At 45.7% G+C, this 27,208-nt stretch overlaps 1 protein-coding gene and 1 non-coding gene across 2 annotated transcripts; both read left to right on the top strand.

Annotated features, from left to right (window-relative positions):
• Nucleotides 1-963: 963 nt before the first annotated feature.
• On the top strand, nucleotides 964-25,281 carry Dlst (dihydrolipoamide S-succinyltransferase). Its single transcript, XM_051149329.1, has 15 exons — nucleotides 964-1,096; nucleotides 1,615-1,648; nucleotides 5,379-5,427; nucleotides 8,916-8,971; nucleotides 9,098-9,172; nucleotides 9,372-9,427; nucleotides 9,928-10,039; nucleotides 13,351-13,503; nucleotides 14,187-14,263; nucleotides 15,419-15,516; nucleotides 19,394-19,524; nucleotides 20,811-20,884; nucleotides 21,484-21,567; nucleotides 21,923-22,090; nucleotides 23,903-25,281. Exons 1-15 carry the CDS (start codon nucleotides 1,034-1,036, stop codon nucleotides 24,035-24,037), a joined length of 1,365 nt encoding a protein of 454 aa, XP_051005286.1. The 5' UTR covers nucleotides 964-1,033; the 3' UTR covers nucleotides 24,038-25,281.
• LOC127196875 (U6 spliceosomal RNA) lies at nucleotides 12,928-13,034 on the top strand. Its single transcript, XR_007831563.1, has one exon. It is a non-coding gene; the product is annotated as a U6 spliceosomal RNA (small nuclear RNA).
• Nucleotides 25,282-27,208: the final 1,927 nt, after the last annotated feature.

The raw sequence follows: 27,208 nt of genomic DNA on the forward strand, positions 1-27,208 counted from the left end.
TAAGGCAACAGGGCAGAGTGGTATACCCAAAACTGGGGAGTGGGAAGCCTACAAGCGCTCATTTGATATTACCTGTGCTGATGGGACACGCCAGTGACCAAAACAATACAGCCCCCATAAGATTAGTATGTTACAGTCCCAGAGTTGGATAACAAACAACTTCCAGAGTGCACAGGATGGGTGGAGAAAAGTTGGCTTGGCTGGAGAGTTGGCTTGGGGCCAGAGAAGAAAAGGAGATGAAGCACCGCGAGGCGAGTTGGTGACGTCCTATAGCTCCTTTAATATAGTTCCGCATGTTGTGGTGGGCCCCTCACCATCAAGTTATTTTGTTGCTTCTTTCATAACTATAATTTTGCTACTGTTATGAATGAACCTTAACGGAATGATCTGTTATGCTGGAGATCTGATATATGATCACTCTGGAAGGCTCAATCCAAAAGATCGCGACCCACAGGCTGAGAACCACTAGGCTAGTTTACACTAAGGGCCACAAGAAAGACCCTTTTACAGGTTCCTTGGTACTCGTCTGTTTGGGGGACCAAGGAGACGGGGCGATGAAAAGTGCATGTATATAACTGAGCTCTAGGCTCAGAGAGGCACTGTCACCTGCCCAAGTACACATGAGCCTAACATCGCCTGAGATGCAAGTTCGCAACCTGTATCCTCCAGCCTTTCTCTTCCTAGAGTGCAGAACGGCCTAGGTGTGGGGGAGGAGGGGGGAGAAGGGCGCCAAACAGAACTAGCTCTGAGGAAAGGTAGGGAAGGGTTGAATCCGGGGACCTCCGGTAGCCGAATGGTTATTCCCAAAGAGTACTAACCCAAGCTGGTCCGCCCTTGACAGCGCCACAGATTCCCCAACACTGGGGCCGCTAATTCTACTTGCCGAGCTCATACTGCCCGACCACCCCACCCTGCTAGTGGTTCGCTCCGAACACCCCTCGCTGCAAGGCGGGTGCTGCAGCCTGCCTCACTTCCGGTAGTTACCGGGCCCGATATCCGGTGTCCGCCCGCCCTCCATCCCGCTGCCTCCGCGATGCTGTCCCGGTCCCGCTGCGTGTCCCGGGCGTTCAGCCGCTCGCTTTCTGCCTTCCAGAAGGTACTGTCTGGCAGGGCCGGGGTTCCGTCGGGTGCGGAACCTGGCCGTGGGCGGACGGGCGGGCTGAAGAGCAGGGGCGCTGTGCGCTGGCCAGGCCGGGCACCAAGGGCACCGGGACGCGGAGGCAGCCGACGCCCTCGGAGCCGCCCCGCCGCGTGTTCGCAGCCCCGCAGCCCTTGTCCTCTCCCAGGCAGCCCGCGCCGGCCGTTTCCTGATGTCCCGGACCCTTTGCTCCGGGGTTGGGAGCCGTGCCCGCCGCGACATTGACTCAAGAGTTGGAGAGGAGGCACGGCCCCCTACCGGATTCCGCGGCCTGTCTCCTCCTCGCTGACTCAAAACCAGCGCGTGTCAGTCTCGTGGGGAGGTTTGACACAGTTTGGTCGACTCGATGTTTTGCGTTTACCTTCGGAATTAATGAGATTTCACCTGTCAGCAGCACGTTAAACGTGCACTTAAAAAGAATGTTTCTAACCTGTTTTCATTTTGGGTGACGTCGATAATGTCTTCTTTCTCAACAGGGGAACTGCCCTCTGGGGAGACGTTCCCTGCCTGGTAAGTTCTGCCCTTGCGGTCACCTAAAATGCTCTTCTCGTGGGCAGAGCAGCATTGAGGAGATCTGATGTTTTCTCTCGTGGTATTTTAAAGATAGTGAATTCAGGTAGATGCGAAGTAAAGCGCTCAAGTACAAGGGCTGTCACTTACTCATTCGGCACATGATTGCTGGGTTTTGTTCTCTTTTTTTGTGGTACTAGGGATGGAACTTAGGGCAGGAGAGGCAAGCCCTTTACCACTTAGCTACCCCGCCGGCCGATGGTTATTGAATTTACACTGTCAGGCACTGAGCTAAGTACTTATTAGAGACACAGCAATTACAAAGTCTTGTCCTTCTGCAGTTTAAGGCTTAAGAGAAAGACAGGGCATACATTGCTGACCAGGTGATCGAATTGTGTAAGAAACGTGAGCGTGGACAGAACTGATTTCTTTAAGTGGGTGATATTAGAGCTGTGACTTGGAGGACGTGACAGAGCCAGTGAAGTAAAGAGCAGAAAAGAGGTGTATGTGGGGGGTGGGGTGGGGGAGTAGAATGCGAGAAGTCAGGGAAGAAGGGAACGCGTGTGGTGTTCTTTAGGAATTGGAAACAAAGTGACTAGACAGACACTTTAGTTAAGGAAACAGTATCCTGAGGTCAATGAGGGTGTAGAGGTTGCTGGAAGTTTAGCTTGTTTTCTCAAGCTTATCTTTCTTTATGTGTATGTGTGTGTGCTTGCTTGTCATCATGTGCCCACCGAGGTCAAGAAGAGGTGTCTGATCCCCTGTAACTGGAGTTACAGGTGGTTGTGAAATCCCTGATGTGGGTACTGGGAACCGAACCTTGGTCCTCTGCAAGGGCGGTATAGGCTCTTACTCTTTTTTTAAAGATATTTTTATTTAATTTTAATTTATGTGCATTGGTGTGAGGGTGTCAAATCTTGGAGTTACAGAGAGTTGTGAGCTGCCATGTGGTTGCTGGGAATTGAACCCGGGACCTTTGGAAGAGCAGACAGTGCTCTTAACCACTGAGCCAACTCTCCAGCCCTAGGCTCTTACTTCAAAGCCATCTCTCATTCTCATAGTTGTGTGTGGGGTTTTGTTGTTGTTTTTGGTAGAGGGAGAGAGAGAGAGAGAGAGTTAATAAGAATCTTATGTAGCTTGCTTTTCATCGTATGCCTGGCAGACATCTAGTAATCCCTCTCCCCTTTTTTTGGAGACAGTCTTGCTGTTTAGCACTAGCTGGCCTAGAGCTCACTATGTAGACCAGGTTGGCCTTGAACTTCCTCTTGCCCCTGCCTCTGAGAGCTGGGATGGCAAGCTTGTGCTACTACATCTGGCTCTGACAAAATATTTGTTGAAAGATTCAGCCTTACTGTAGGCTTTCTTGAGCCAAACATTGTTCCGAATGCTTCCTGTGCAATTTTGGGTTAATCATAACCAATGAGATTTAGTCTCTTGTCTTTTACAAAAGATATCCCAAGACAAGGGATTAGGTTTCTAGGCCAAGGTCACTCAGCCAAAAATCAGGCCTACCTGACTCCTTCCGCAGGCCAAACTGACCGAATAAGTGTTCTCGTTTACTTGTGGCCTCAACAGGGGATGTCTGTGTCTGAATGACAGGGTCTGATGTAGCCCAGGCCGAACTCAAACTAAGTAAGTAGCCCAAGGCTGACATTTAACTTTTGATCTTCCTGCCTCTACTCCCCACATGCTAGGACAGGATTGATCCAGTGCTGGTTTTGTGTAGAAGTGCAGATCAAGCCCCAGGGTATGTGCGTGCTGGGCAAAACTCTAGCCAGGCAACTGACCTGAGTCCTAGCCCTGTCAACAGAGTCAGTTACGAGGTCAGCTGCTAGGCCTGGTGGTAGGGGTACAGATGGTCTCTATCTGCAAGAATCTCGTGGGCTAGCTGGATAGACAGAGCAGATACACATTTATGTACACATTAGGGCAAACTAGCATTGCGGTTACTAAGAAGTACAGGGTGTGACACAGGGGCAGCAGGATAAAGCCCAGCTCGGGAAGCTAGAGAGCAGAGCGCATGCTGGTAAAGGCCTCCCCAGAGAAGTGACATTTAAGATGAGACTTAAAGAATGCATGAGTTAGCTAAGGAAATGATATTCCAGGCAAAAGGAGTTACTTGGGCAAATGTTTCCAAGCAGTAAGAGACTTGGCCAGTTGTAGAACCACTAAGCTGGAAATGCAGAGAAGGCTAGGTGGGGGACTAATGTGCCTGGACTTTATCCTGAGCCAGGAGGATGTAAGGCCTCCAGCACAGTTCATAGTGCAGTCTCAGTCATAACCTTTCTTTCCACTGGCAGTGCTGAGGGACGGCAGAAGTATTTTCTCCTCTTCCTGAGCTGTGAGAAAAAGGAAAAGCCTCATGCTTAGGGCTTGGCATCTTGACTCAGGCATTTTGGTTGGGCTAATGACCAACCTAGTCAGTTGTATATGAAATAGGAGTAATGGTGGGTGGCCATTCTACTTCCGGGAGGTGCTGTGTTCTCATAGAACACAGACATGAACGTGGAAACGAAGAGGCCATTGTGTGAGCTCTCTTTATAAGCCTAAAGTAGTGTACAAATATAACTTGTTATAGGATAAACTTTGTATTGGGCTCCAGCTGCAAAAAAATCTGTGTGGGCTGCCGTGTTCTAGTTCAAAGACAGCCTCGGCTTAGAATCTGCTACTGAAGACAGAGATGAGTGGCTGGCCTGACTCTGGGAGCATTCGTCAGGGAATGGACACAAGGAAGGGCCTGCTGTTGCTCAGTCGATGTCTTCTGCACTCCTAGTGGGTTCTTAATAGACGCAAATAAGAACAAAGGAAACGTAAGGGACAGTATCTTCAGAAGCAGCAGCTGTGCCTAGATGGCGTTGGGACGTTTATGATAAGGACATTTGGTTTGGTGGGGAGGGACTCCTCCCCCCCTTTCTTCCTTTTCCTCCCCCCCCCCCCCCACACCCCGCTCTTAAGCTCAAAGATCATTTTATTACAATCTGAGAGAAAGTGACAGGTCAGGCAAACTGTGAATTGAGCAGCTGCCATGAGGAGGGAAATAGCCTGATCTTTTGAATTAGGGTCCAAGAAAGCACACATGCTCAGCAATGGAAGATGTGGGCAAGCAGCTATAGAAAGGTCAGAGTCTTCCCAGAAACAGTGAGAAACCCTGCCAGGTGTCAAGGAAAGCATGCTTAGGCCTTTGGCCAGTGTCCAGAACTTTCTTTTTTGAATTGGAACTCACAGGGACTCAGCTTTTGAGTAACCAGGGGTTAGACTTAAGAGGAAGGGAAGCTGATGGGGAGAGAGATGATTTTGTTCAGTTGTAGGACAAGCTGAAGAACTTTGCAGCCTCATCTACTTACACCCAGATCGGCCCCTTTGCTCCTGTCAGGTTATATGAAGTCACAGGGCAAGCCATCATGTGTCTTGTTTTCAAGTTATAACTTGGGGAATAGAGACATTTTATTATGCAAGCATAGTAGATTAGTGAAAATTAATGAGGATACAACTCTTAGGGCTGTGCATCAGATCTCTTTCCTCAAGTGCACAGCTGCTCTTAACCTCCCATACCTATTTTCTGCCAGTAAGGCAGGCAGAAAATTTGAGAAGCAGGATTCTAAGTGATAAAGATGATGTCATTGCCTGAGAAGTTGGTCCACTCTGTCTGGGCGCTGTAGGATGCATAGTTCCATTTCATATTCTATGTAAAACAAGAGCTGTTGATTAAGAGTTGTTTTGTTTCTTGCAGGGGTCTCCTTATGTCAGGGACCAGGTTACCCTGACAGCAGGAAGATGGTGTAAGTATCACTGGGTAATACAGTTATGTTGCCATGGTTGATTTACTTAGACACAAATTCTAAATTTAAACATTGGATGTTTTCACAGGCCACCCTGCCCCCAGGTCCTATAAATTGAGATCATTAGATTGAAGCCATAGACCAACTTTGATGGTCATGGTCATTTTTATTATAATCTACCTTTGTCATCAGTTCAGTAGTTGGACCAAAAGTATACTGGTAGTTAAAATGTAATGAGGGTTAACTTGGAACTCTCTTTGTCTTTGTCTCTTTGTCTTTGTCTTTGTCTTTTCTTCCTTCCTTCCTTCCTTCCTTCCTTCCTTCCTTTCTTTTTCCTCCTTTTCCTCCTCCTCTTCCTCCTCCTCCTCTTCTTCTAAAATGATAGTGGGTATAAAAGAGTACCAAATATTCTGGTTGGATACAAGTGCTGCCGAGGGACTAGAAGTCACATTTATTATGAAATTGAGAGCATTCTCTTGGTAACAGTTTTAAAGTCAGTAAATGCAAAAGACCAGTTTACCCCAGGACTTTTGACTATTTTGGTAAGAACGCTGTTATTGCATAATGAAGTTTGGAGGAGGGCCATCCACGTGTGCTCCAGATTAACTTGTACTTGTAAGCGTTGTTTTGAGTCACTTTGCATTCCAAGTATTGTTGGTGCTGAGAGGCTGTTTTCTAGTACCCTCTTCAAGAGCCTTGTTCACAGGGTGAAGTGTTGGCAGGAGAGCCAAGAGAGGTTTCTCATTATGCATCACAATATGTTTTGCTTTCATTCCAAAAAATGTTTTATTAGTGTTCCATTAGAAGTATAAAACTCTTGAAATTTTTGCTGTTTGTTTGTTGGCTTTTTTTCAAGTTTCTCTGTGTATCCTTGGCTGTCCTGGACTCTCTTTGTAGCCTAGGCTGGCCTTGAACTCACAGAGATCCACCTGCCTCTGTCTTCCAAAGTGCTGGGATTATAGACATTTGCTTTCATAATTTAAAAAAAAATGATTTAGAGAGTCAAAACATATTACTTGTGCAGTTTAAATGAAAATTGGGTTAATCAGGAGTAATCATGACTTCATGTAATAAATACGACACATAACTATTTGAAAGTAATTGTGGAAAATCTGAACTTCTGGTTGAGTCACCCTTAATTGTGCCATGCTAGTCATAACGGTCTTCTTGTTACACATTGTCTTTTCTTCCATGCATGTGTATTTTGTTTAAAAGGTCTTTAAAAAATCATTTCCTTAGTGCATTTATTTGTGGCAGGGGTGAAAGGAGCACACCATGGCACACATGGAGTTCAGAGAACAACTTCCAGAAAGTTAGTTCTCTGCTTTTACTATGTGGGTCTCAGGGGGAATCGAACTCAGGTCATCAGGCTTGTCAGAACCTTAGTCACTGAGCCGTCTCACCTGCTTAAAAGATCTTTTAATGTGAAACTTCTTTACTTTATTTTTATTTAATAGGCAATTACATGTTTTAAAAGGCAAACAATGGCTACTAATAAGTTGGGTTTTGTGTTTGCTTTTCAAAACAGGGTTTCTCTGTGTAGTTCTAGCTATTCTGGAACTCCCTCTGTAGACCGGGCTGGCCTTGAACGCAGAGATCCACCTGCCTCTACCTCCCAAGTGTTAGGACTAAAGGTGTGTGCCACCACTATCCGGCAACAAGGTTTTTTTTGTTGGTGGTTTTTTGTTTGTTTGTTTGTTTGTTTTTGTTTTTTGAGACAAGGTTTCTCTGTATAGCTCTGGCTGTTCTGGTGGCTACAAGTATTTTTTTCCCTTGTCCTCAAGCACATTGAACACCTCTTCCAAGAAGCAGCCAATGCATCAGCTTCCATGTTTCTACCAGAGCAGCCCTGCATTTCCACGTTAGCCATTAGTCTTTGCCTGTGAACATGTGCTTTTATTAAACAAGTGTGTGTGTGCATGTATGTTATGCATGTTTACAAACTTTATACACAGCACTGTGTTCTATGCTTAAAAATTTTTATATTGTTCCCCTTGATACTACATATTTACATTATAAAGTTATTCTGGCAAAAAGTCAAAAGGCTAAAAGTCAATTAAGTCTACTTATGTATTGTAAAGATACCTATTTGCTGTAATACTGTTTATTCTTCCTACATTAATTAATACAGTACATTTTTAAAATATTTAATTTATGTACATGTGTTGGTGTAGGGGTGTCAGATCTTGGAGTTACAGGCAGTTGTGAGCTGCCATGTGGTTGCTGGGAATTGAACCAGGGTCCTTTGGAAGAGCAGACAGTGCTCTTAACCACTGAGTCATCTCTCCAGCCCCAATACAATAAATTATTAAGGCAGTAGTTTTCTGTAGCCAGCTAGTTCTCCAATGATAGACACAGATGATGGCTTATGTTTAAGATGCAAGCACTATGCTGGGCGGAATCTGAGCTACTCTAATCCTAATACCCTCAAAACCCACATATAAACCAATAACTTGCCAATCTCATGGCTCCCAGGGCAGCTTCCACTCCATCAGTCTTTCTCCAGCCACCTGCTCCACCATGCTCTTCTCCTGTTCTCTTCTCTCCTCCCCGGAAGTCCCACCTTCCATTTCCTGACGGTCTGCCCAGCTGATTGGCCAAACTGCTCTGGTGTAGCAGCCCATGCCACCACCGAGGAGGCAGAGGCAGGCAGATCTCTGAGTTTGCGGCCAGCTTGGTCTATAGAACGAGTTCCAGAACAGCCAGGGCTAAATAATGGTATCCTGTCTTGAACACTTTCCTCCCAAAATGACACCCTATTGCGAATATCCTCTAAATACTGTATAAAAAGCAAATTTTTCCATCAGTTTAACTCATTCTCTCAAACTATATTATTTATATAGCCTTAGTAACCATGTGTATCTGTATCTTTCATCTTCCTGAAGTAACTGTTAAAGAGTGTGCACACGAGGTGATAGGTAGTGCTTTCCAGCATGTTCAGAGGGAATGCTGTAGGAAATACTATGTGAGTGGGCTTTTTTTTGGGGGGGGGGCAGTTGGTGGGTGCCTAAAACTTTGTTTGCTTTTTGCTTCTGAGTTTACTATTGTCTTGTTGCCTTGTCTGGTCTAAATGTACTAGGATAGAAACACCCTTGCATTTGGCATATCTACGTGCGTTGCTGAGCACTTGCCATGTATCTTAGATTTGGTGAAAGAAACCTAATTAGGAAGAGAAATCATTTTGCTTAGTTTGCAAAGGACCAAGATTGTTTTTATTTAATAGAACCAGTATGTCTCCTTCTTTGGAGAAGTGACATTTCTTTATAGTTCAGGCACTGTTTAAGGCACTTAGATCTCAGGAGTTGGGGTCTTGGCTGCTGAGCCAGAATCTCTTCAGGCCTGGCTTGCCTTGTGAGCTTTGCGAAGTTCCCCTGCAGGAAGGTCTCAAGAGTCACCAGTTTTAAAGAGGTAATCCACGGGACCTGGACTAGATTGAAGCATTAGTGGTTCACATTCCAAAAGAGTTAACATGTATGTTTCTTTTGTAGCATTAACAACAGTAGCGTCTTCAGTATTCGCTTCTTCCAAACCACGGCTGTGTGTAGTAAGTACCTGGTTCCTTGTGAATACACTTTTACTGGAAAGAGCAACAACTGACCAAGTCGATTAAAGAAAACCATTAAAAAGGCAAAATGAGCACTTGTGATTTTCCTGTTTTGTCTTTCCCTAGAGAATGACGTGATCACAGTCCAAACCCCAGCGTTTGCAGAGTCCGTCACAGAGGGAGATGTCAGGTGGGAGAAAGGTGAGATTTCCTCTCCTCTCATTTAAGCTAAAGCCATCGCCTGTCTTCCACGCACCACAGCCAGTGGACGCTCTGGCACCGCCTTTTCTCTACACACATGCTTACTTCCCCCGCCTTGTAGGAAAGGGGTCTTTCCTACACAGCAGGCTAAAGGGACCAGAGGCTCGTGGCTGACTGGTGTCCTTGGACTGTCTTTCAGCTGTTGGAGATGCGGTGGCAGAAGATGAAGTAGTGTGTGAGATTGAGACGGACAAGGTGGGTTTACCCTAAATCAGTAACATCCTTCATGCTGATCTGAGGAGAGAGACATAGGGACTTGCTCTTCAGAGATGGTTGAAAGAGCTCTAACCTCAGGTGTAGGAGTTCTTGAGGGGATCATGAACAAAGGGTTTATTACAGTTAGATTTTGATTATCCCGTTGCTATGTACTGTGCACATTAGTAACTTTAGTCTGGTAGCTGCTTTGTTTTCTTTGTGGTTCCTAGACAGCTTTCAGTGTTTTTCCTTGTGTCACATGGAAACAGTGACTAAAGTTTGTTTTAATGTTTCTGAGAAAGGACAGAGGTGAATCTTCACAGTAGCAGTGACTGATCTTTCTCTGACTGAAAATGTGGCCTTTGGTGTCTGTGTGCAGAGGAGATGTAGCATCCAGATGTAACCGTGTTGCAACTCTTAATGGCTTATCCTGTTGGTGATCCCATTGACTACTGCTGATACAAATGTGGAATCTGTCTCCGTCTCTCTTCCTTTTCCAGACATCTGTGCAGGTTCCATCACCAGCAAATGGCATCATTGAAGCTCTCTTGGTACCTGATGGGGGCAAAGTTGAAGGAGGGACTCCTCTTTTCACACTCAGGAAAACTGGTGGTAAAGAAGTTCTCCTGGTGGTCAAGGTCTCCAGCGTTTTCCCGCGGGCTTGGGGCTGCGCATACTATCCTAGCACCTCCTTACGCCACTGCCAGCATTCTAGTTACACTCTCAGTTGAGGGACAGGAGAGATCGATATATGGTGAACTTTAATTGTCAAGTTCTAAAACAAGGGTAATTAAAAAATAAAAAAATAGCCTCATAATACTCTATTCTTTCCATAGTTCTCAGATTGAACCCCCCAACCTTTGGTTTGTTTTTTTCTTCCCCCCCCCCTTCCCCACGGTTTCCCTGTGTGAGCTTGGCTGTCCTGGACTTGCTTTGTAGAGCAGCCTGCCTCTGCCTCCCCCAGTGCTGGAATTACAGGCATGTGCCACCATGCCCAGCGATTGAACCATTTCTTAAAGAGCTAAGAGAAGTCAAGAGTCTGAAGATAGTGGTTTTCCTTACACTGACCTGAGTCACATGGAGCTTTAAAGACTACAAATGAAAAGGGTTCACGCTCCTGAGATTTCTGATTTATCACCTCTGTATAATAGCTGGATTGTTGTTAATTTTTTTAGTGTTCCCCTAAGTGATTCTGACATATAGTCAGGCCTCAGAACCACTGTTTAAAAGAGAAAATTAGAGTTTTTTTTGTTTTTCGGTCTTTCGAGACAGGGTTTCTCTGTGTAGCTTTGGCTGTCCTGGACTCACTTTATAGAGCAGGCTGAACTCACAGTGCTCCACCTGCCTCTGACTTTCCAGTGCTGGGATTAAAGGCATGTGCCACCATGCCCGACCTAAGAATTACAGTTTTATGGTGTCCGTTGTAGTCAGTTTTCTTTCTTTTCTTTTTTGTGTGTATCTGGGTGTGGGGAGAATGTATGTCCAAAGGCATGGGTGTGGCGGTCGCCTGATAACCGAGTCAGTTTTCTCTTCCTGCCATGTGGGTACAAGGGATCTTACTTAGGCTGTCAGGCTTGGTACCAAGTGTCTTTACCCACTGAATCATCTTCCTTCAGTGTGGTTTCTTTTCACATGTAACATCTTAGGAAAGATTGGCATTTCTCTTAGGAAGAACTACCGAAGAAAGGTGTGTTTATGTCTGTACTGAACCTTATGCTCACTATTTGAGATTAGAAAATCTGCTTTTCTGACTTTTAAATGAGGATTTTGCAGTTATAGTATTTAACTGTTAAAATAGTCAAGCAGAAAGATGATAGATTGGACCATTGAGGTTGGTCAGGCCAAGATCAAGTTCAAAGTGGGGAGAAAAATCTAAAGTAGCTATGAAGAATGAATCTGTCAGTTCAAGTCCATTCCCCTCTCCCCCTTAAATATCTGCCTCTTTGAACTGTGTGCTCATGTGGGTGAGTGCAGGTGTGTGGGGCGTGGGGTCAGAGGACAATCTTGGGTATTGGTCCTTGCTCTCCAGCTTTTTTGAGACAAAGTTTCTTAGTTGCTCTCTGCGGCATAGGTCGTGCTAGCTGCCTTGAGAGATTTCAAGATTTGTCCTGTCTTCACCCACCATCCTGCCATGGGAGGATGGGGATTGCAGATGTACCCACTGGACCCAGTCTTTTTGGTTTTTCCCAAGACAGGGTTTCTCTTGCAGTCCTGGCTGTCCTGGACTCAGTTTGTAGACCAGGTTGGCCTCAAACTCACAGAGGTCCACCTGCCTCTGCCTCCCAAGAGCTGGGATTACAGGCATGCGCCACCACACCTGGCCCAAAATAAAATTTGTTTTGTTTTGCTTTATTAATTTATTTATTGTATTCTGCCAGCATGTGTGCCTGCAGGCCAGAAGAGGGCACCAGATCTCATTGTAGATGGTTGTGAGCCACCATGTGGTTGCTGGGAATTGAACTTAGGGCCTTTAGAAGAATAGACAGTGCTCTTAACCTCTGAGCCATCTCTCCAGCCCCCAAAATAAAATTTTTATCAAGTGTTCATTTAAGATTAAAGATTTCAGAGCCTGGAGAGATGGCTTGGTGGTTCAGAGTATGTACTGCTTTTGTAGAAGACCTATATGACAGCTCACAGGTGTCTGAAAGTTCAGTTCCACAGGTTCCAATTAGCCTCTCTGGGCACCTGCACTCTCATGCACGTACCCTCATGCTGATACACACACACACACACACACAATTAGAATAATAACAATTAGTCTTAGAGTCTGGAGAGATGGCTCACCAGTTAAGAGCACTGTCTGTTCTTCCAGAGGTCCTGAGTTCAATTCCTGGCAATGACATGGTGGCTCACAACCATCTATAATGTGATCTGATGCCTTCTGGCATGCAGGTGTACATGTAGCTATAGCACTCACATACATACAATAAATAAATCAAAAAAAAAAAGAAAAATTTAAAAAAATTCTTTTTTAATGGTTGAGCGTATTCCTTTTGTCTGGCAGTGGTGGTACACACTCTTAATTCCAGCACTTGAGAGGTAGAGGCAGGCAGATCTCTGAGTTTGAGTCCAGCCTGGTTTACAGAGAATTCCAGGTCAGGGCTATATAAAGAAACCCTGTCTTGAAAAACTGAAAAACAAAACCAAGAGGCAAGAGTATTTCTTGTATGTGGTATGTTAAAATAGAAGATGATTAGAAATATGTCACATGTATGAATTTTAACATTTTCATTTGCTTAGGTTTATTTTTATTTTTTTAAACACTGGTTCTCAAGCTGTAGGTTATGACCCCTTTGGGGATTGAATGACCCTTTCATGGGGGTAGTCTAAGAACATCTGCATATCATATTTACATTACAATTTGTAACATTGGTAAAATCACAGTTATGAAGTAGCATTGAAAAAAGCTTTATGGTTGGGGTCACCACAATATGAGAAAGCATATTAAAGCGTCGCAGCATTTAGGAAGGTTGAGAACCACTGCGTAAGAGTTTTCTTTCCTGCTCGCTTCGGCAGCACATATACTAAAATTGTAACGATACAGAGAAAATTAGAATGGCCCCTGAGCAAGGATGACACGCAAATTCGTAAAGTGTTTTATATTAAAAAAAAAAAGTTTTCTTTCCTTATGCTTAATGAGTGCTTTGGTAGTGCTTGCTGAATTTGAAAGTCAGTGGATTTTAATATTTGTGAAGTCAGGAAGGCCGCTGAGTTGAGCCGGTAGGGCATTCAGGGAGTCCTGAGACCAGAGAATAGCTGCTGATGTCCATGTGTACCACTTGGTGCTTGGTCCATAGCAAGTACCTGGGAGACATTTGTTTAAGGCTTAGAAATAGACCTTTGCTAAATCCTCCTTAGTAGCTACAGTTTTGTTGTTTTCCATCCCAAACGGTGCCAGTGATGTCTTTTTTTTTTTTTTCCAGCTGCTCCTGCTAAAGCCAAACCAGCTGAAGCTCCTGCTACAGCCCCAAAAGCGGAGCCTGAAGCAGCAGCAGCCCCTCCTCCCCTTGTAGCCCCTCCTCCCACTCAGATGCCACCAGCACCCTCACCCTCACAACTTCCTTCTAGCAAACCAGGTAAGTCCCTGTATTAGTTATGTGCCTCATTGCTATAACAAAACACCTCACGAAAAGCAGCTTTAGAAAGGTTTGTTTTGTCTGGTTTTGACGATGAGTGTCCTTCATGTCGTGGAAGGTGTAGTGTCAGAGTGTGAGGCGGATGGTCACAGCCTTTGCAGCCAGGAAGCAAGAAAGATTAGCACTGCTGCTCCGTTCATGTATTTAGTTTCTTTCATTTTAAAATTCACTCCCAAACCACAGCCCACATTACAGTGCTACCCACGTTGAGGGTGAGTCTTCCCACTTTGAGAGTGAGAAGTTGTGTTTCTCTGCAGACCCCATCAGAGGCACACACCCAGAGTCAAATTGCCAGTCAAGATTAATCTCACAGTCTTCTGACTCCACGTGTCCCTCTGGGAGAGGTCACTTTGTCTGATGCCATGTCCCGCACAGGCAATCTGATGCCATGGCTCTCATCACACCAGGTTGGCCGCTTTGTAGAATGTCCTCTAGATCTCAAGAGCTGGGCTTGCAAACCAGCTTTCTATGACATTAGTCTCATCACTTCTATGAGCAGATTGTTCACCTGTGGCTTTGGAACGATGCTGATAACCCTCAGTATCTTGAGGATAAAGTGATAATATGGTATGAAGGTATTGCTGTCCATGTCTGATGTAGCTGTGCCCTCTCTTCGTTTCCAGTGTCTACAATAAAGCCCACTGCTGCCCCTCCACTGGCTGAGCCAGGAGCTGCTAAAGGTCTGCGTTCAGAACATCGGGTAAGCCTCTGATGACTTCTAAGAAAGTGACAGAGGGTCGCTGTGGAGAGTGACAGCACGATGCTTACCTTTATAAAGAACTGGTACCTTATTCCCTTAAGAGGTAGAAAGTTCTCGTTCACGTCCCATAACCATCAGATAGTGTAACCAGACCATAAGGTCTCTGAATGCTGGTCCAGTGGCATTCCTGTATACTATACCACAGTGCATGGCTTCAAATAGAGAACAGTAGCACATCCCTGCCTCCCACAGCCACTCACTTCACAGACCTAGTCTGCTCAGAGCTCTGTTCCAGCACTTCCGGGACACTTCACTTTAGCTGGAGGGCCAGTGGTGCCAGATGGTTGCATTGTAACAGTAAGCTGTGAGAGCAGACATAAAACCTCAAGGAAGTATGGTCATGAGTGTGGGTTCTTCGCCTGAGAATATGTCTAAAAATACCATAACCTCAAAAGCTTGTTTTTGAGTTTCCGTTCCCCAAGTAGCTATTCTCACGCAAGTCTTTATCAAGAGAAGTTGCCCTTTCTGTAATGACTCTTAAGCTGGTGGGTTCTATGCCACAGTCTTCCTTTTGTAAATTGGTTTTGGTTTTTAAATCACACTATTTCCTGATACTCTGGTCTTGGTCAAATCTCAGGCACATTGGAGTGTGTACTTTGGTCTCTGAGTCTGTGATTTTGCTCTGAGGCCACTCAGGAAAGGGGAAGCTTGTAGCTTATTTTTGGTTTTTTGGGGGGTTTTTGTTTTGTTTTTTAAGACAGGGTTTCTCTGTTAGCCTTGGCTGTCCTGGACTCACTCTGTAGACCAGGCTGACCTCAAACTCACAGCACTCTGCCTGCCTCTGCCTCCCGAGGACTGAGATTAAAGGCTGTGCCACTATGCCCGGCTTGAAGCTTGTAGCTTTAACTGTAGTGATTGGGCCCCCATGGTGGCACATGCCATTAATCACAGTACTGGAGAGGTAGAAGCAGGAGGCTGTCTCTAGCCACCCTGATCTGCATAGAGGCTAGCCAGGGCTCCACAGTGAGACCTGTCTCAAAAAAACAAAAGCAGAAACAAAACTATGCTGCTCGCCATCTTATCTCTGGAAGGCTGAGTTTTCTCACTGACTGGGGATTGTAGTCATGGTCAACTCTTGTTCTACTTTCCTTTCAGGAAAAAATGAACCGGATGCGGCAGCGCATTGCTCAGCGTCTGAAGGAAGCCCAGAACACATGTGCAATGCTGACCACTTTTAATGAGGTCGACATGAGGTGGGATCCCTTGTCCTTCTAATCCCTGTGCCTGTGTCTCTTGCAGAACATGTAAACTTAGCCCAGCCCTTACCAAGTGCTGATTCCAAAAATAGCTTGACCATACCTGGCTCACTTGCTTTTTTTTAGCGGTGACTGTTTCTTGTGTATGTTTCCAAGTAGCTTAGAACCCAGCAGGCGAAAGGGTAGAGACTTGCCTTGGAACTAAGTTGAGTATTTTGTGTGTGGCATGGGCGCGCGTCTCTCTCTCTCTCTCTCTCTCTCTCTCTCTCTCTCTCTCTCTCTCTCTCACACACACACACACACACACACACACACACACACACACACACACACACACACACACACACACACACACACACACACACACACACACACACACACACACGCTTGCTAGTGTGCATGCATGCATATAAAAGCCAAAGATCAACTCTTGGGAGTCATCCACCTTGTTGATGAGGCAGGTTTCTACCGGTTTGGAGTTTGTTAAGTAGGCTAGCTGGCTTACCAGTGAGCCCCAGGGATCTACATGTCCCCTGCCTCCCAAACTCTGAGATCTCAAGTGTTGCTTGCCACCAAACCTAGGATAGTTTGCTTGGGTTTTTTGTTGTTGTTGTTTTTGTTTTTTTGCTTTTGGTTTTTTGAGACAGGGTTTCTCTGTGTAGCCTTGGCTGTCCTGAACTTGCTTTGTAGACCAGGCTGGCCTTGAACTCACAGCAATCCCCCTGCCTCTGCCTCTGCTTCTGCCTCCTGAGTGCTGGGATTACAGGTGTACGCCACCACTGCCCAGCAGTTTGCTTGTTCTTATGTGGGTTTTGGAGTTCAAACCCAGGTTCTCATGCTTGCCTGGGAACTGTGGTATCTTCCTCGGGCCCAGAATAGGTTGAATTTTAAAATATACACTTCAATTCACTACACCAAGTCCTGAGCTAGTTGTTGATTTACTTATTTTCTTCAAAATTTTGATGTGTACAAGTAATCAGCATTGTAGGGAAGAGAAAATAGTTTTATTTAGCAAGTAGTTTAAGTGCTTTTCATATGCAGATTACTAAAGTGAAATTCAAGGGATGTGGAGATGAGTGTAAAAGCTCTCTAGAACTTGCTGTCTCATTTTGCTGAACGCTAAATAAAATGGGGGAAAAAAAACGTCAAAAAGAGTAAAGTGACTTTGAAGTGGAGAAGGGAATGTGTCTGCTTTTGGTAAGGGTAGCATTAGCAAAAGTAGAGCCAGGGAGGGTCTCCAGGAGGAAGGAGTTTGAATGGGTTATCAAAACTGGGAAGCATCTAAGGCAGGTGTAGAGGGCATCCTGGTGCTGTGGAGGCAGGAGGCAACAGTTCAAACTTATCGTCAGCTACACAGGTCAAAACCAGCCTGAATGCCGGGCGTGATGGCACACGCCTTCAATCCCAGCGGGAAGTAGAGGCAGGAGATCTCTGTGACTTCGAGGTCAGCTTTGTGTACAAAGTGAGTCCAGGACAGCTAAGGCTACACAGAGAAACCCTGCCTTGAAAAACCAAAAAAACAAAACAAAAAACCCCAAACCAGCCTGAACTATATTAGATCCTGTCTCAATTTAAAACAACAACAAAAAGCATAGTGCTATAGAGGGAGTCCTTCCAGATAGTTTTAACAGTTTGGATCTTGACACTGTCAAGAAAGTACAAGAAACAGAAAAGACCATTTTGCCATGAGCAGTCTCCATAGGGAAGAGTGATGAAGAGGGTTGGATCCATGTTTCAGTGCGTTTTGAATGTCAAGGTGGGAATTCATTAAATCAAAGATGACGTCTCCAAAATATCCATTTCCCTTTTCTTTGTGTCTTAAGTCTCTCCACCTACTCAGTGAGCTTGTGTGTGGGTCTGGTTGGCTTCACTAGATGTCATTGTCCTGTTTCTGACACTGAGTGTCATTCTCTGCCATCCCTAGTATAGGGTTGGACTTTCCCTGGTGAATCTCAAAGGCTGCAGCTTATGTTTCCTGCATTAGAGGCAAATTGTACACAAATTAAATTGGACTTTGAAATTTTATCCAGTTTCTTAAGATGAAGCATGTAAATATTTATGTCTCTAAAAGATGCAGTTGGCCCAACATCCTTGATTGCAAGTAAGTTTAATAGCTGGATCTCCTTTCAGTAGCTAATCTAGTGCCACTTAGCAGTGGCCTGAGGCCTCATTGCAGCCTGTAATCTGGTTTAGATCGAGTGCCCTTTGGGTCTTGGGCCTATCAGCTAACCCAGAGGAGCCTTTCTGAGACTTGGTCCTTCCTCCATTGTCCCAACTCTGCCTCCAAGGGCAGAGCTCTGAAATAGAAACTCCTTAATGACCAGAAAATGGCATTCAGGCAGTCTGAGAGCAGAGACACTTACCACGCTCTTCCCCCTGCTTTCGCAGCCCTTGTCTTGGGAGCCAGTAATGCCTTTAGGGTGGTAATCCTAGCACTAAATGAGGTTAGACTCAGGAAAGTGAGCATTTTAAACCCAATCAGCCTCCCCCCTAGGAAAATTTCCTTTTTAAAAAAACAAAAGCTCTGAAGTGGGCAGTTAAAGTGTACCACATCTTATATTTCCTGCTAATGTTGAATTAGGCCATTATAAGGGGAAAGGGAGAACTGAGCATTTGGTCCTGAGATAAAGTTAAATTCAATTTTCATCATGAGATGTTATTCCTATAATCCTGGAAGTTCCTTCGGGAAAATGATAGCAGAGGTGTTTCTCACTGACTCGGCAGTGCGTGGGGGCAGGGGGGGGGGCTGGCAGGGAACCCCAGCTTGATAGACCAGAGGATGTTCAAGTTGCAAAGTCTTCTCAGGCCAGCCCCGCTGCTGAATCTGAAAGACAGGCCACAGCCCACACGGAGCCACGGAGTTCTAAATACCACGGAAACCGCAGCTGGTAAAACTGTTCTTAAGAGTAGGCACTGTGTCCTGTCTTTGTAAAGTGGTGTGCAGCCCAGTGCTCAAGTGCAGTGAGCATTAGTAACTGTCTCATGCACAAGTAGATAGAACTGCCAGCTCAGAGGAAACAGTGGATCTGTTGACTTAGCACAAGCCTAAAAGAACACTGGACTTACCTTTCTGTGTTCAGTTATGATTGCCTGTGACTAGGTGAAGCCCATACTTCATGGGTAGCTTTTTTCTTTTTCTAAAAATTAGGTAGGAGAAGTATGATATTAAGAAGCTTCATTTTTTTTTTTTTTCTAATATAATTCTAACAAAAGGAATATTGTTTCTTTGTTTCCAATGTGGATAAATCATGATTTTAGTGTCAGGGAAATAACTTCTCATTCAGGGCAAAGGAGATGGTATTCAGTGTGATCCTCATATTATCTGTCACTGAAATCTGTGACTTCTAGAACAAAAAGGACCCCCTTAATAGGGCTCAGCCATCTTAAATGACAGGTTAGTGTTGATTCTTCTAGGTTGGTTTTTTTGTTTTGTGTTGTTTTGTAGAAAAGTTTATTACATTGGCGACTAGAGAATGTTTCAAAACCTGAAACTAAATTTTCCCAGTCTAAGGTAAAAGCTCAGTCAGTTGTATACATAGGTGAAAACCTGTGAAAATCCCAAATAGAGCTTTAGCTGCTCCTGGTAGCAGCCTGTTAGGAGATTGAAGCAGGGAAATTGCAAACTTAAGGCCAGCCCATGGAATTTCAAGACTCCAGTCTTGAAACTTTAAAAAGGTGTGGGTGGTAGAGAGCAGGCTCAGGAGTGAAGCACTTGCCAGCATTGGTCACAGGTCCTTGACATGCACTTGAGCGCACTCGGATGCATGCGCGCGCGTACACACACACACACACACACACACACACACACACACACACACACACACACGCACGCGCGCGCAGAGCTTCATTGAATGTTTGCGTCATGTGTTTATAGTAACATCCAAGAGATGAGAGCTCGGCACAAAGATGCTTTTCTGAAGAAACATAACCTCAAACTAGGCTTCATGTCAGCGTTTGTGAAGGCCTCGGCGTTTGCCTTGCAGGAGCAGCCTGTGGTAAATGCAGGTAAGTTTCTTGAGACCAGTGTGACAAACGTCTTTGGAGCTAGGTGTGTGAATATAGACTGCTGTCACATTTAGGGGATACCAAAGCTGCTTATTTCACAGTTGTGGAAACATGACCACCTTCCCGAAATACCATTATGATTAATTTCTCTCTGCCAAGTGACAGAAAGGTTTCCCCACTGTGTGGCTTGCAGTTGCTCTGGTGGAGGCAGCTCTGGACAGCCCAGCTTCCCAGGCTCTCTTGTACCATGGGGAATTTCAAGTTCTGGCTGCTCCCCACCACCATGTGCCTCTTGTTTGCAGAGGGGCTTCCACATTTGGCATAGGCTCCAGGTTGACCTGTGATCTTGGAAAGGCTTGGCCTTGGCGCTCATGTCCTTTCCTTTTCCTCTCGTCATTGAAGTGTTGGTCTAGCTCATAGCTCTGTCTTCCTACTGAGGCACTTTTGTGTTCCTTGGAGATAGGAAAGGGGACAGTGACACTTTGCAGTCCTCAGCATGAAATCCCTAGTCTCTCTCCTCATTGAGTGCTGTGCTCTGAGTAAGCAGGAGGGCTTTCTTTGCTTGTAGGCATCTCTCAAAGTTCTTGTTCACTTGACATGCATTTTAACAAGCCAGTTTTGGAAGATTCCCATGCCTTGATTTTCTTATAGGTAGGTACAGTTTTCAGTAGTTGGTTTGCTCTTTCTTTCTTTTGATTTTTTGAGACTGGGTTTTTTTCTGTGTAACAGTCCTGGCTGTCCTGGACTCTCTTTGTAGATCAGGCTGGCCACAAACTCACAGAGATCTGCCTGCCCCTGCCTCCAAGTGCTGGGATTACAGCATGCGCCACCACTGCTGGCTAGGCTTGCTATTTCAAGATGATGTATTTAAAAGCCAGACCCTCTCTGCTTGCACCTGGATCTCTAGAGAGCAACTTCCCTCTCCTTGCTGAGAAAGCAGACTGGGCAGCATCCTCCACCCTCCTTTGCCTTTTACAGAGCACTTAATAACTAGGCGCTCTCCACTCAGTGAAGGCTTGTGTAGATGAGCAGTTAATGTGCATTTACTGTGTGAACTTTTCTGTGAGCAGTGCAAGAACGTGCTCCTACAAGCCGGTTCGTTCAGAGGCTTGAGGGATACAGTCAAGAACTGGGATGGGAGCCAGGAGAGAGTCAGCCGCTTGTAATGCAGCTTTGTCATGTTGATAGTCGGCCTACACTGCAATGGCTACTGAAGTGTTTTATCCTGTTAACTCACTAGCCTTGGCCAAGAGGGTTGTGTGTAACATACGTTTTCTCCTTCATAGTGATTGACGATGCAGCCAAAGAAGTGGTGTATAGAGACTATATCGACATCAGTGTTGCGGTTGCCACCCCGAGGGTATGTTGGGGCGGGAGCTGGGAGTGCTTGCTTACACCCTGTGATAAGACACCACAGCCAAGGCCACTTAGAGAAGAAAGGATTGGGTGGGTTTCAGTTTCAAAGGGTGAAGAGTCCGATTGCCATCATGATAGGGACTGTGGCAGCAGGCATGGTGGTACTGAAGCAGTAGCTAAGAGCGCCCATGTTGAGACACAATCACAAGACAGAGATAGCTAACTAATTGGGAATAGCATGGCTTTTTTCTGAAAACTCAAAGCGTGCCCACAAGTGACACACCTCCTCCAAAAAGGCCTTAGCTCCCAATCCGTCCCAAACAGTTCCACCAATGACCCTGTGGGGGCTGTTTTCATTCAAACCACCACACAACTCATTGTATTTATACCCAAAAGCTGGTCTATAGAAGGGGTTATTTCTACAGCTATATATTTCTAGGGGATCATTAGTAAAAGTAAACTTTTTTTTTTTTAACCATACCATATTTCTTTATCTTAATATAAGTCTTTTTCATCACAGTGCATTTAAGGTGTTTTGGTTGGGGAAATTGTAGCTATAAAGAATACTGTTATTTTGCAACTGAAAACAACTTTTCACTCCAGGGTCTTGTGGTTCCTGTCATCAGGAATGTGGAAACTATGAATTATGCAGATATTGAACGGACCATTAATGAACTAGGAGAGAAGGTACAGTAGGCGGAAGCGTGGGCGCGAGCTGCGGGGCAGCTGAGGGAACAAAGCCTCCCGAGGTTGGCATTGCTCAGGCATCTGGAGGCTTCCTGTTCTCTAGGAAATGCACAGCCACCAGAACAGCAGTGGCCCTTAGAGCTGAGGAGAGGCGCCTGCCAGAGCCCCCCATGCTTCAGGGACTGCTGGGGAAAGAAACGCTGATTGTAGAATGGTTGCAATCACCTTAGCTGAACAACTGTTGTGTTTGCCAGGGTTGGCACTTCTGATCTCAGACACGAGTGTCTAGATTTACTTTTCTGGAGTGAAGAAACGTGGTTTGCTTTAATGTTTCGATTGTGAAACTTGTTTCTAGGCCCGGAAAAATGAACTTGCCATTGAAGATATGGACGGTGGTACTTTCACCATTAGCAATGGAGGAGTTTTCGGCTCACTTTTTGGAACACCCATTATCAACCCTCCTCAGTCTGCCATTCTGGGCATGCATGGCATCTTCGACAGGCCTGTGGCGGTGGGAGGCAAGGTAGGAATCACTATTTTTTAGATTTTTAATCGCTAAATGGCTGTAAGAGAAATGTAACCAAATCTTTATAAAGCATTCACTGTAATTTCAGGCTTAAATTTCATTTCTTAATTACTAAATGATAGCTAAGGCCCTAGTTCTCAAACTGTGTTCTGTGGGTATCAGCATCATCTGGGAACTTGTTAAAACTGCAGCTGCCTGACTGGAGAGATGAGTCAGTAGTTAAGAGCACTTGCTGCTCACGGCAGAGCACCTAGATTCAGTTTTCAGTATCCACAGTGGCTTGCAGCCATCAGTAGTCCAATTCCAAGGGATCTCTTCTTCCTTCTTTGACTACCAGGCATGCACATGGTACACATGCACACAAGTAGACAAAGCGCTCATACATGTTAAAATAATAATTTATTTTTAAAAAGCAAATTCTTAGAATATCCCTCCCCCTGCCTCCAATCTGCAGAAGCAGAAATGCAGACAGTTGTGGTGTATGTCTGACTCTCTTGTTGACGTGCTTCATCATCAGAGTGCCTCGGAGCCAGTGGTGGGCAGGGTTGGGGACATGCCCCCACCCCCCCCCAGGAGACGGCACCGTGCACAGCAGTCTGTGGGCTACAGGATGCATGGGAAGCGTATATATTTTTTGAGAGTTCAGGGAATGAGGGAGGCCAAAGAGCTTGAGTTAGCCATTGGAAGATAAGTTAGTTTAAAAAGTAAAGAGATCTGAGACTGCCGTTTAAAACGTTTTTGGGTCATTGACTTCTTAACAAATCCAAAAACCATAGGTCTTCTTTCTGGAAATGTTACACACCTAGCTTTACACACAACAGATATGTATCTCTGTATCTGTCTATCCGTCTATCATGAATTTTCAAGACAAGGTTTTGCTGTGTAGCCTATCTGTGCTGAAATTATCTGTGTAGACCAGGCTGGCCTTCAACTCAGAGAAATTTGCCTCTGCCTGACATTAAAGGCATATGCCACCACGCCTGGCAGGTAGTAGAAAATTTGAACTAAGGATTAATTTTCCCCCATCAGACAATAGATACAGACCGGTGATAAAGTGTTTGCCAAACATGTTCAGAGCCTTGAGTTTGATAACTCAGGCATGGTAATGTGTTTGTAGTTCCAGCATTCAGGAAGAAAAGGCCAGAGTATGGAGAGTTTGGTGACATCCTTGGTTGTATAGTGAGTCTGAGAACAGCCTTGCTGCATGAGACCAGTCCCAAAATCAAATAAAATATAAATTTTCAAATCGTAACTTCAAGGCTGCGTTGTTGCTCAGTAGTTAAGGTACTCCTTACATACCCAAGGCCAGTGTTGGATGTACATCATTGCAAAAAATAAAGAAATAAAGATTGTAACATTAGCCAGATGCGGCAGCACACGCCTTTAATCCTACCACTCGGGAGGCAGAGGCAGGCAGATCTCTGAGTTCGAGGCCAGCCTGGTTTACAAAGCAAGTCCAGGACAGCCAGGGCTACACACAGAAACCCTGTCTTGAAAAGCTACCCCCCAAAAAAAAAAAAATTGTAGCATCAGAGTAGTTCCAACAGGGCAGTCAGCTGAAGAGAAAACCTTTCTGCAGCTAACAGCGCACAGGGTCAAGTAAGGTGTTGATTTGTTGAAGGCAATTTTGAGGAGCCTGTTTCCTTGTTTACACTTTGCTTCTAAGACCTGGAGCTTTGCACTAAAAAATAAACCTGAGTTACCCAGAGGTTGCAGTGCTGGGGAAGACTTTGGAACTAGAAGCGTTGGTATGGGCTTCGTTTTCTCTGATGTGCTGGATACAAATCTGTTGACCTCTCCTCTCTCCAGGTGGAAGTGCGGCCTATGATGTATGTTGCCCTGACCTATGACCACCGGCTGATCGATGGCAGAGAGGCTGTGACCTTCCTCCGAAAAATCAAGGCAGCAGTAGAAGATCCAAGAGTCCTCCTCCTAGACCTTTAGGAGGAAGCCACACCTCCTACCTACTGATCATGCAGGAACTGAAAAGCAGTCTTCTCCTCGTCCCCTCATCAGTCCCAGTTAGCCTGATGACAGGCAGGCACGTACTGCTGGCCTCAGGCAAGGAAGCCAGGGCACTATGTAACCAGCCTTCACAGTGTTCCCTCTGGACTCTTTCTCACTATGTCCCTCTCTTACCGTCTGATATCTTGGCCCAAAGAGAGAGAGAGAGAGCCTTAATGGATGCTCATTAATTTTCCTTTCTTCCAGCCCTCCGCAAAGACACTTTTGCTTCTCCCTTGTAGCAGTATACAATCGGGGTACTACCAGGGACCATGTGATTTGCGTTTTTATCTTTGGAAAGTGTTCTCCAGCGATGCCCTGGGGGGGATGCTTTGCCTCCCAGGCTCAAAGCAGCCTCTGTCCCAGCTGTGCACATCCTCATTTGAGTCCAGCTATGTGGAGGTATTGAACACAGGCAAGGAGGTGCTGCTCTGCTTCTTAAATGCACCACCATTCTGAGCTGTCAGTGGATTCAAGGTGCCTCTCTCTCTACCTCTTCCAGGAAGCACAGGCCAGGGGATTTGGGGATGGGCAGAATTGTGCAGTCTCCTGAGGTTACCTAGCACACTCAGATGGGAGTTGAACCCTGGCTTGCCCTCATGGGCTCCATTGTGTGCTGGCATGGGAGGATTCATCCTGGCATAATCACAGCTGTGGTCATCTAACCCTCTCCAGGCTTCTAGGAATCATCTAGGACCTCGTGCTCGTTGAGAGCAGAGCTTAGCACATCATGGCACTCGGACAGCCTGGTGAAGGGTCTGCGCTGGCCAGATTAGGGTGACTAGAGCTTTCAAACTCAAGGTGGTATGAGCATGTGATGGGAAGAGGCCATTCTCTCAGGAGTTAGTATAGTGATGAAATGGATGATGTCATCTCTGAGGTCACCCTTTGGGTGCAGGTACAATCATTGTAATTTCACGAAGCATGGTAAAACGCAGGTACGAGGTTACGAAAGTTCCTGGGTCTTGTGTCCTACACCGAGGCCTGAGACTGCTGACAGTCCACACGGGGCCCTTAGTGCTGATGCCCTTTTTCTTGTAATCCAGGCAAGCTGGGGGGAGGGGAAGAGGTCAGTATAGAGTGCCTGCAGCATCTGCCACTGCATTTTCACCATTCAGAACTTGTAACTAAGATATTTAAAGAGACTGATTTTGAATGAAAATTAAAGGGCAAATGTTCTCCAACAGGGCTCCAGCATCTGTGCTCCTTTTAACCCTTGACGCGGTGCAGCCCCAGCACTGTTGGCAACCACAGTGTCATTATCATTGAAAGCTCCTTCACCCTGAGTCAGCTGGCCTGTGGTGTCCTGTACTCTCCAGTGGAGCTGTTGGTTGAACCCTGGATCTCTGTATACTCTTGCCCCTGAGCAGCATCCCATGCTTTAGACGTGTTAGCTCTGTACTACTGTACCTGCCAGCCAGGGGCCCACTATTCTCTTAATGCCCGGGGTTCCTTTCAGGGAGCCCTATGGGAAGCCCCTTAAAGACACCGAGGGATCGTTACGTTTTTGAGGGGCTGCATTATTTTTGAGGTAGTGGAGAAGCGCGAACATTTCTAATATCATTGGGACTTAGTTGCCACAGGTGCACCAAGATGTTTGCGGTAGAATGAACAGGTGAGGGGTTGCCTCCTAGGAGCAGTAGCATGTGAATGGCAGCGGACAGGACAGGCTTGGTCGCTAACCTAGAGCGGCCATGGATAGGGATGGTGGAGTACAGGCTTCAGCACAGCCTCTCATCTGATCAGTTTGCAGTGAGGGCCTGTGGAGGCCTGACACAGGAAGAAGTGGAGTCCCTGAGCAATTGTAGCTGGTGGGTGGGTTCAGTGAATGATGTATCAGGTCTCAGCTTGATGTGCTACAAGTTTTAATTTTCCCAGTAAACCTCTGGAGTAGCTATTCTAGTTATTGAAAGGCCATCTATAAGCCCTGTCAGAACCAGGACCATGACATTCCAAATTGATAGCTCAACAGAGTTCAGTGTGATGTCTGGGTGAGCCCAGAAGAGACCTGTACTCCATAAAGCCGTGGCTGGAGTTGCCTGTCATTATGGGCTACCACAGAGGGAACCTACACTCAGCTTTAAGTGGAGAGCCTGTTTTCTCAGGAGACTCCTCTGCACTGTGAGGATTAAGGAATTGTGTTCCTCAGGCACCATGACAACCTTAGATGTCTCCTCCCCTTCCTCCCTTTTCCTGGGGCTATTCTTTCGGCTGCTTCCCTGCAGGTCACTTTGACTATATTAATGATACAAAGATGCCACAGAAAGAATAGGCTTTATTAGAGGGTTGACAAACCCCAGGCACTGCCAGGATGAGCACACATGCACACACCTTTGGTGAGTTGCCCAATTGGTGAATTGTGCCAGATGCCGCCTGTGGTGTAGACACACTGGAAGGATATGGAGACAAGTCAAATGAAATGTATATGCCACACCCCTGCGACTGTGTTGTCCTGAGGCAAACCCTCAAACCTGGGGAGGGGTATCTCAGTGTCTCTGAAGATAAGGCTTACCCAGCTCTTCAGAGACCAGAGATACCTGGCTGAAGGCAGGACTGGGTAAAATTGGTCCATGCATTCTGTGGTATCTCAATTCTAAAAATCAGATGGGCAGCAAATTGACTAGAAGCTCATACCAGAAAGCAGAGTGGAAAACAACCAACATCTGGAAAGGAATCTGCTGTTGGTCGTGTGGAGCAGGCTCTTGTGACACAGAGCCAGTGGAGAATAAAGCTGTTTATTCTGTTTTCAAACTCAGCCTAAGTGGTTAAAACTGTGCTCTTACCCATTCTTGGCCCTACAGGTTTCTCCTCCCCTTGATTTTATTCTCCAAAGTCAGAAACCAAAAGTAAAGATCAGCAGTGGGGAGTAGATCATACTACCCCCCTTCACCCTACAGGCTAAAGTTGATCCAGAACAGTCTTGGTTTGGACTCACTGAGCCAGAGGTTCAGTGTCCAGAGATGTCTTAAGTGGTGTACAACATGGCAGTGTCCCCAGATTTGTCAGTTGGCTCAGCAGCTGTTCAGCTGACAGAAGCACCCTTTAACATGACAGATCCCAGCTAAAGGTACAAGGCATGTGTTCAACAGATGTCTGTGGACTGGTGAGTGT

The sequence above is a fragment of the Acomys russatus genome, chromosome 1, assembly GCF_903995435.1.
Source record: "Acomys russatus chromosome 1, mAcoRus1.1, whole genome shotgun sequence".
Classification (NCBI taxonomy): Eukaryota; Metazoa; Chordata; class Mammalia; order Rodentia; family Muridae; genus Acomys; species Acomys russatus.

Bases quoted from the DNA above. Each gene is read 5' to 3' on its own strand.
- Dlst (XM_051149329.1), top strand. From the start codon at position 1,034: ATGCTGTCCCGGTCCCGCTGCGTGTCCCGGGCGTTCAGCCGCTCGCTT. The intron at 9,173-9,371 runs GTGAGATTTCCT...ACTGTCTTTCAG, and splicing joins AGATGTCAGGTGGGAGAAAG to CTGTTGGAGATGCGGTGGCA. The intron at 19,525-20,810 runs GTAAGTTTCTTG...TCTCCTTCATAG, and splicing joins GCAGCCTGTGGTAAATGCAG to TGATTGACGATGCAGCCAAA.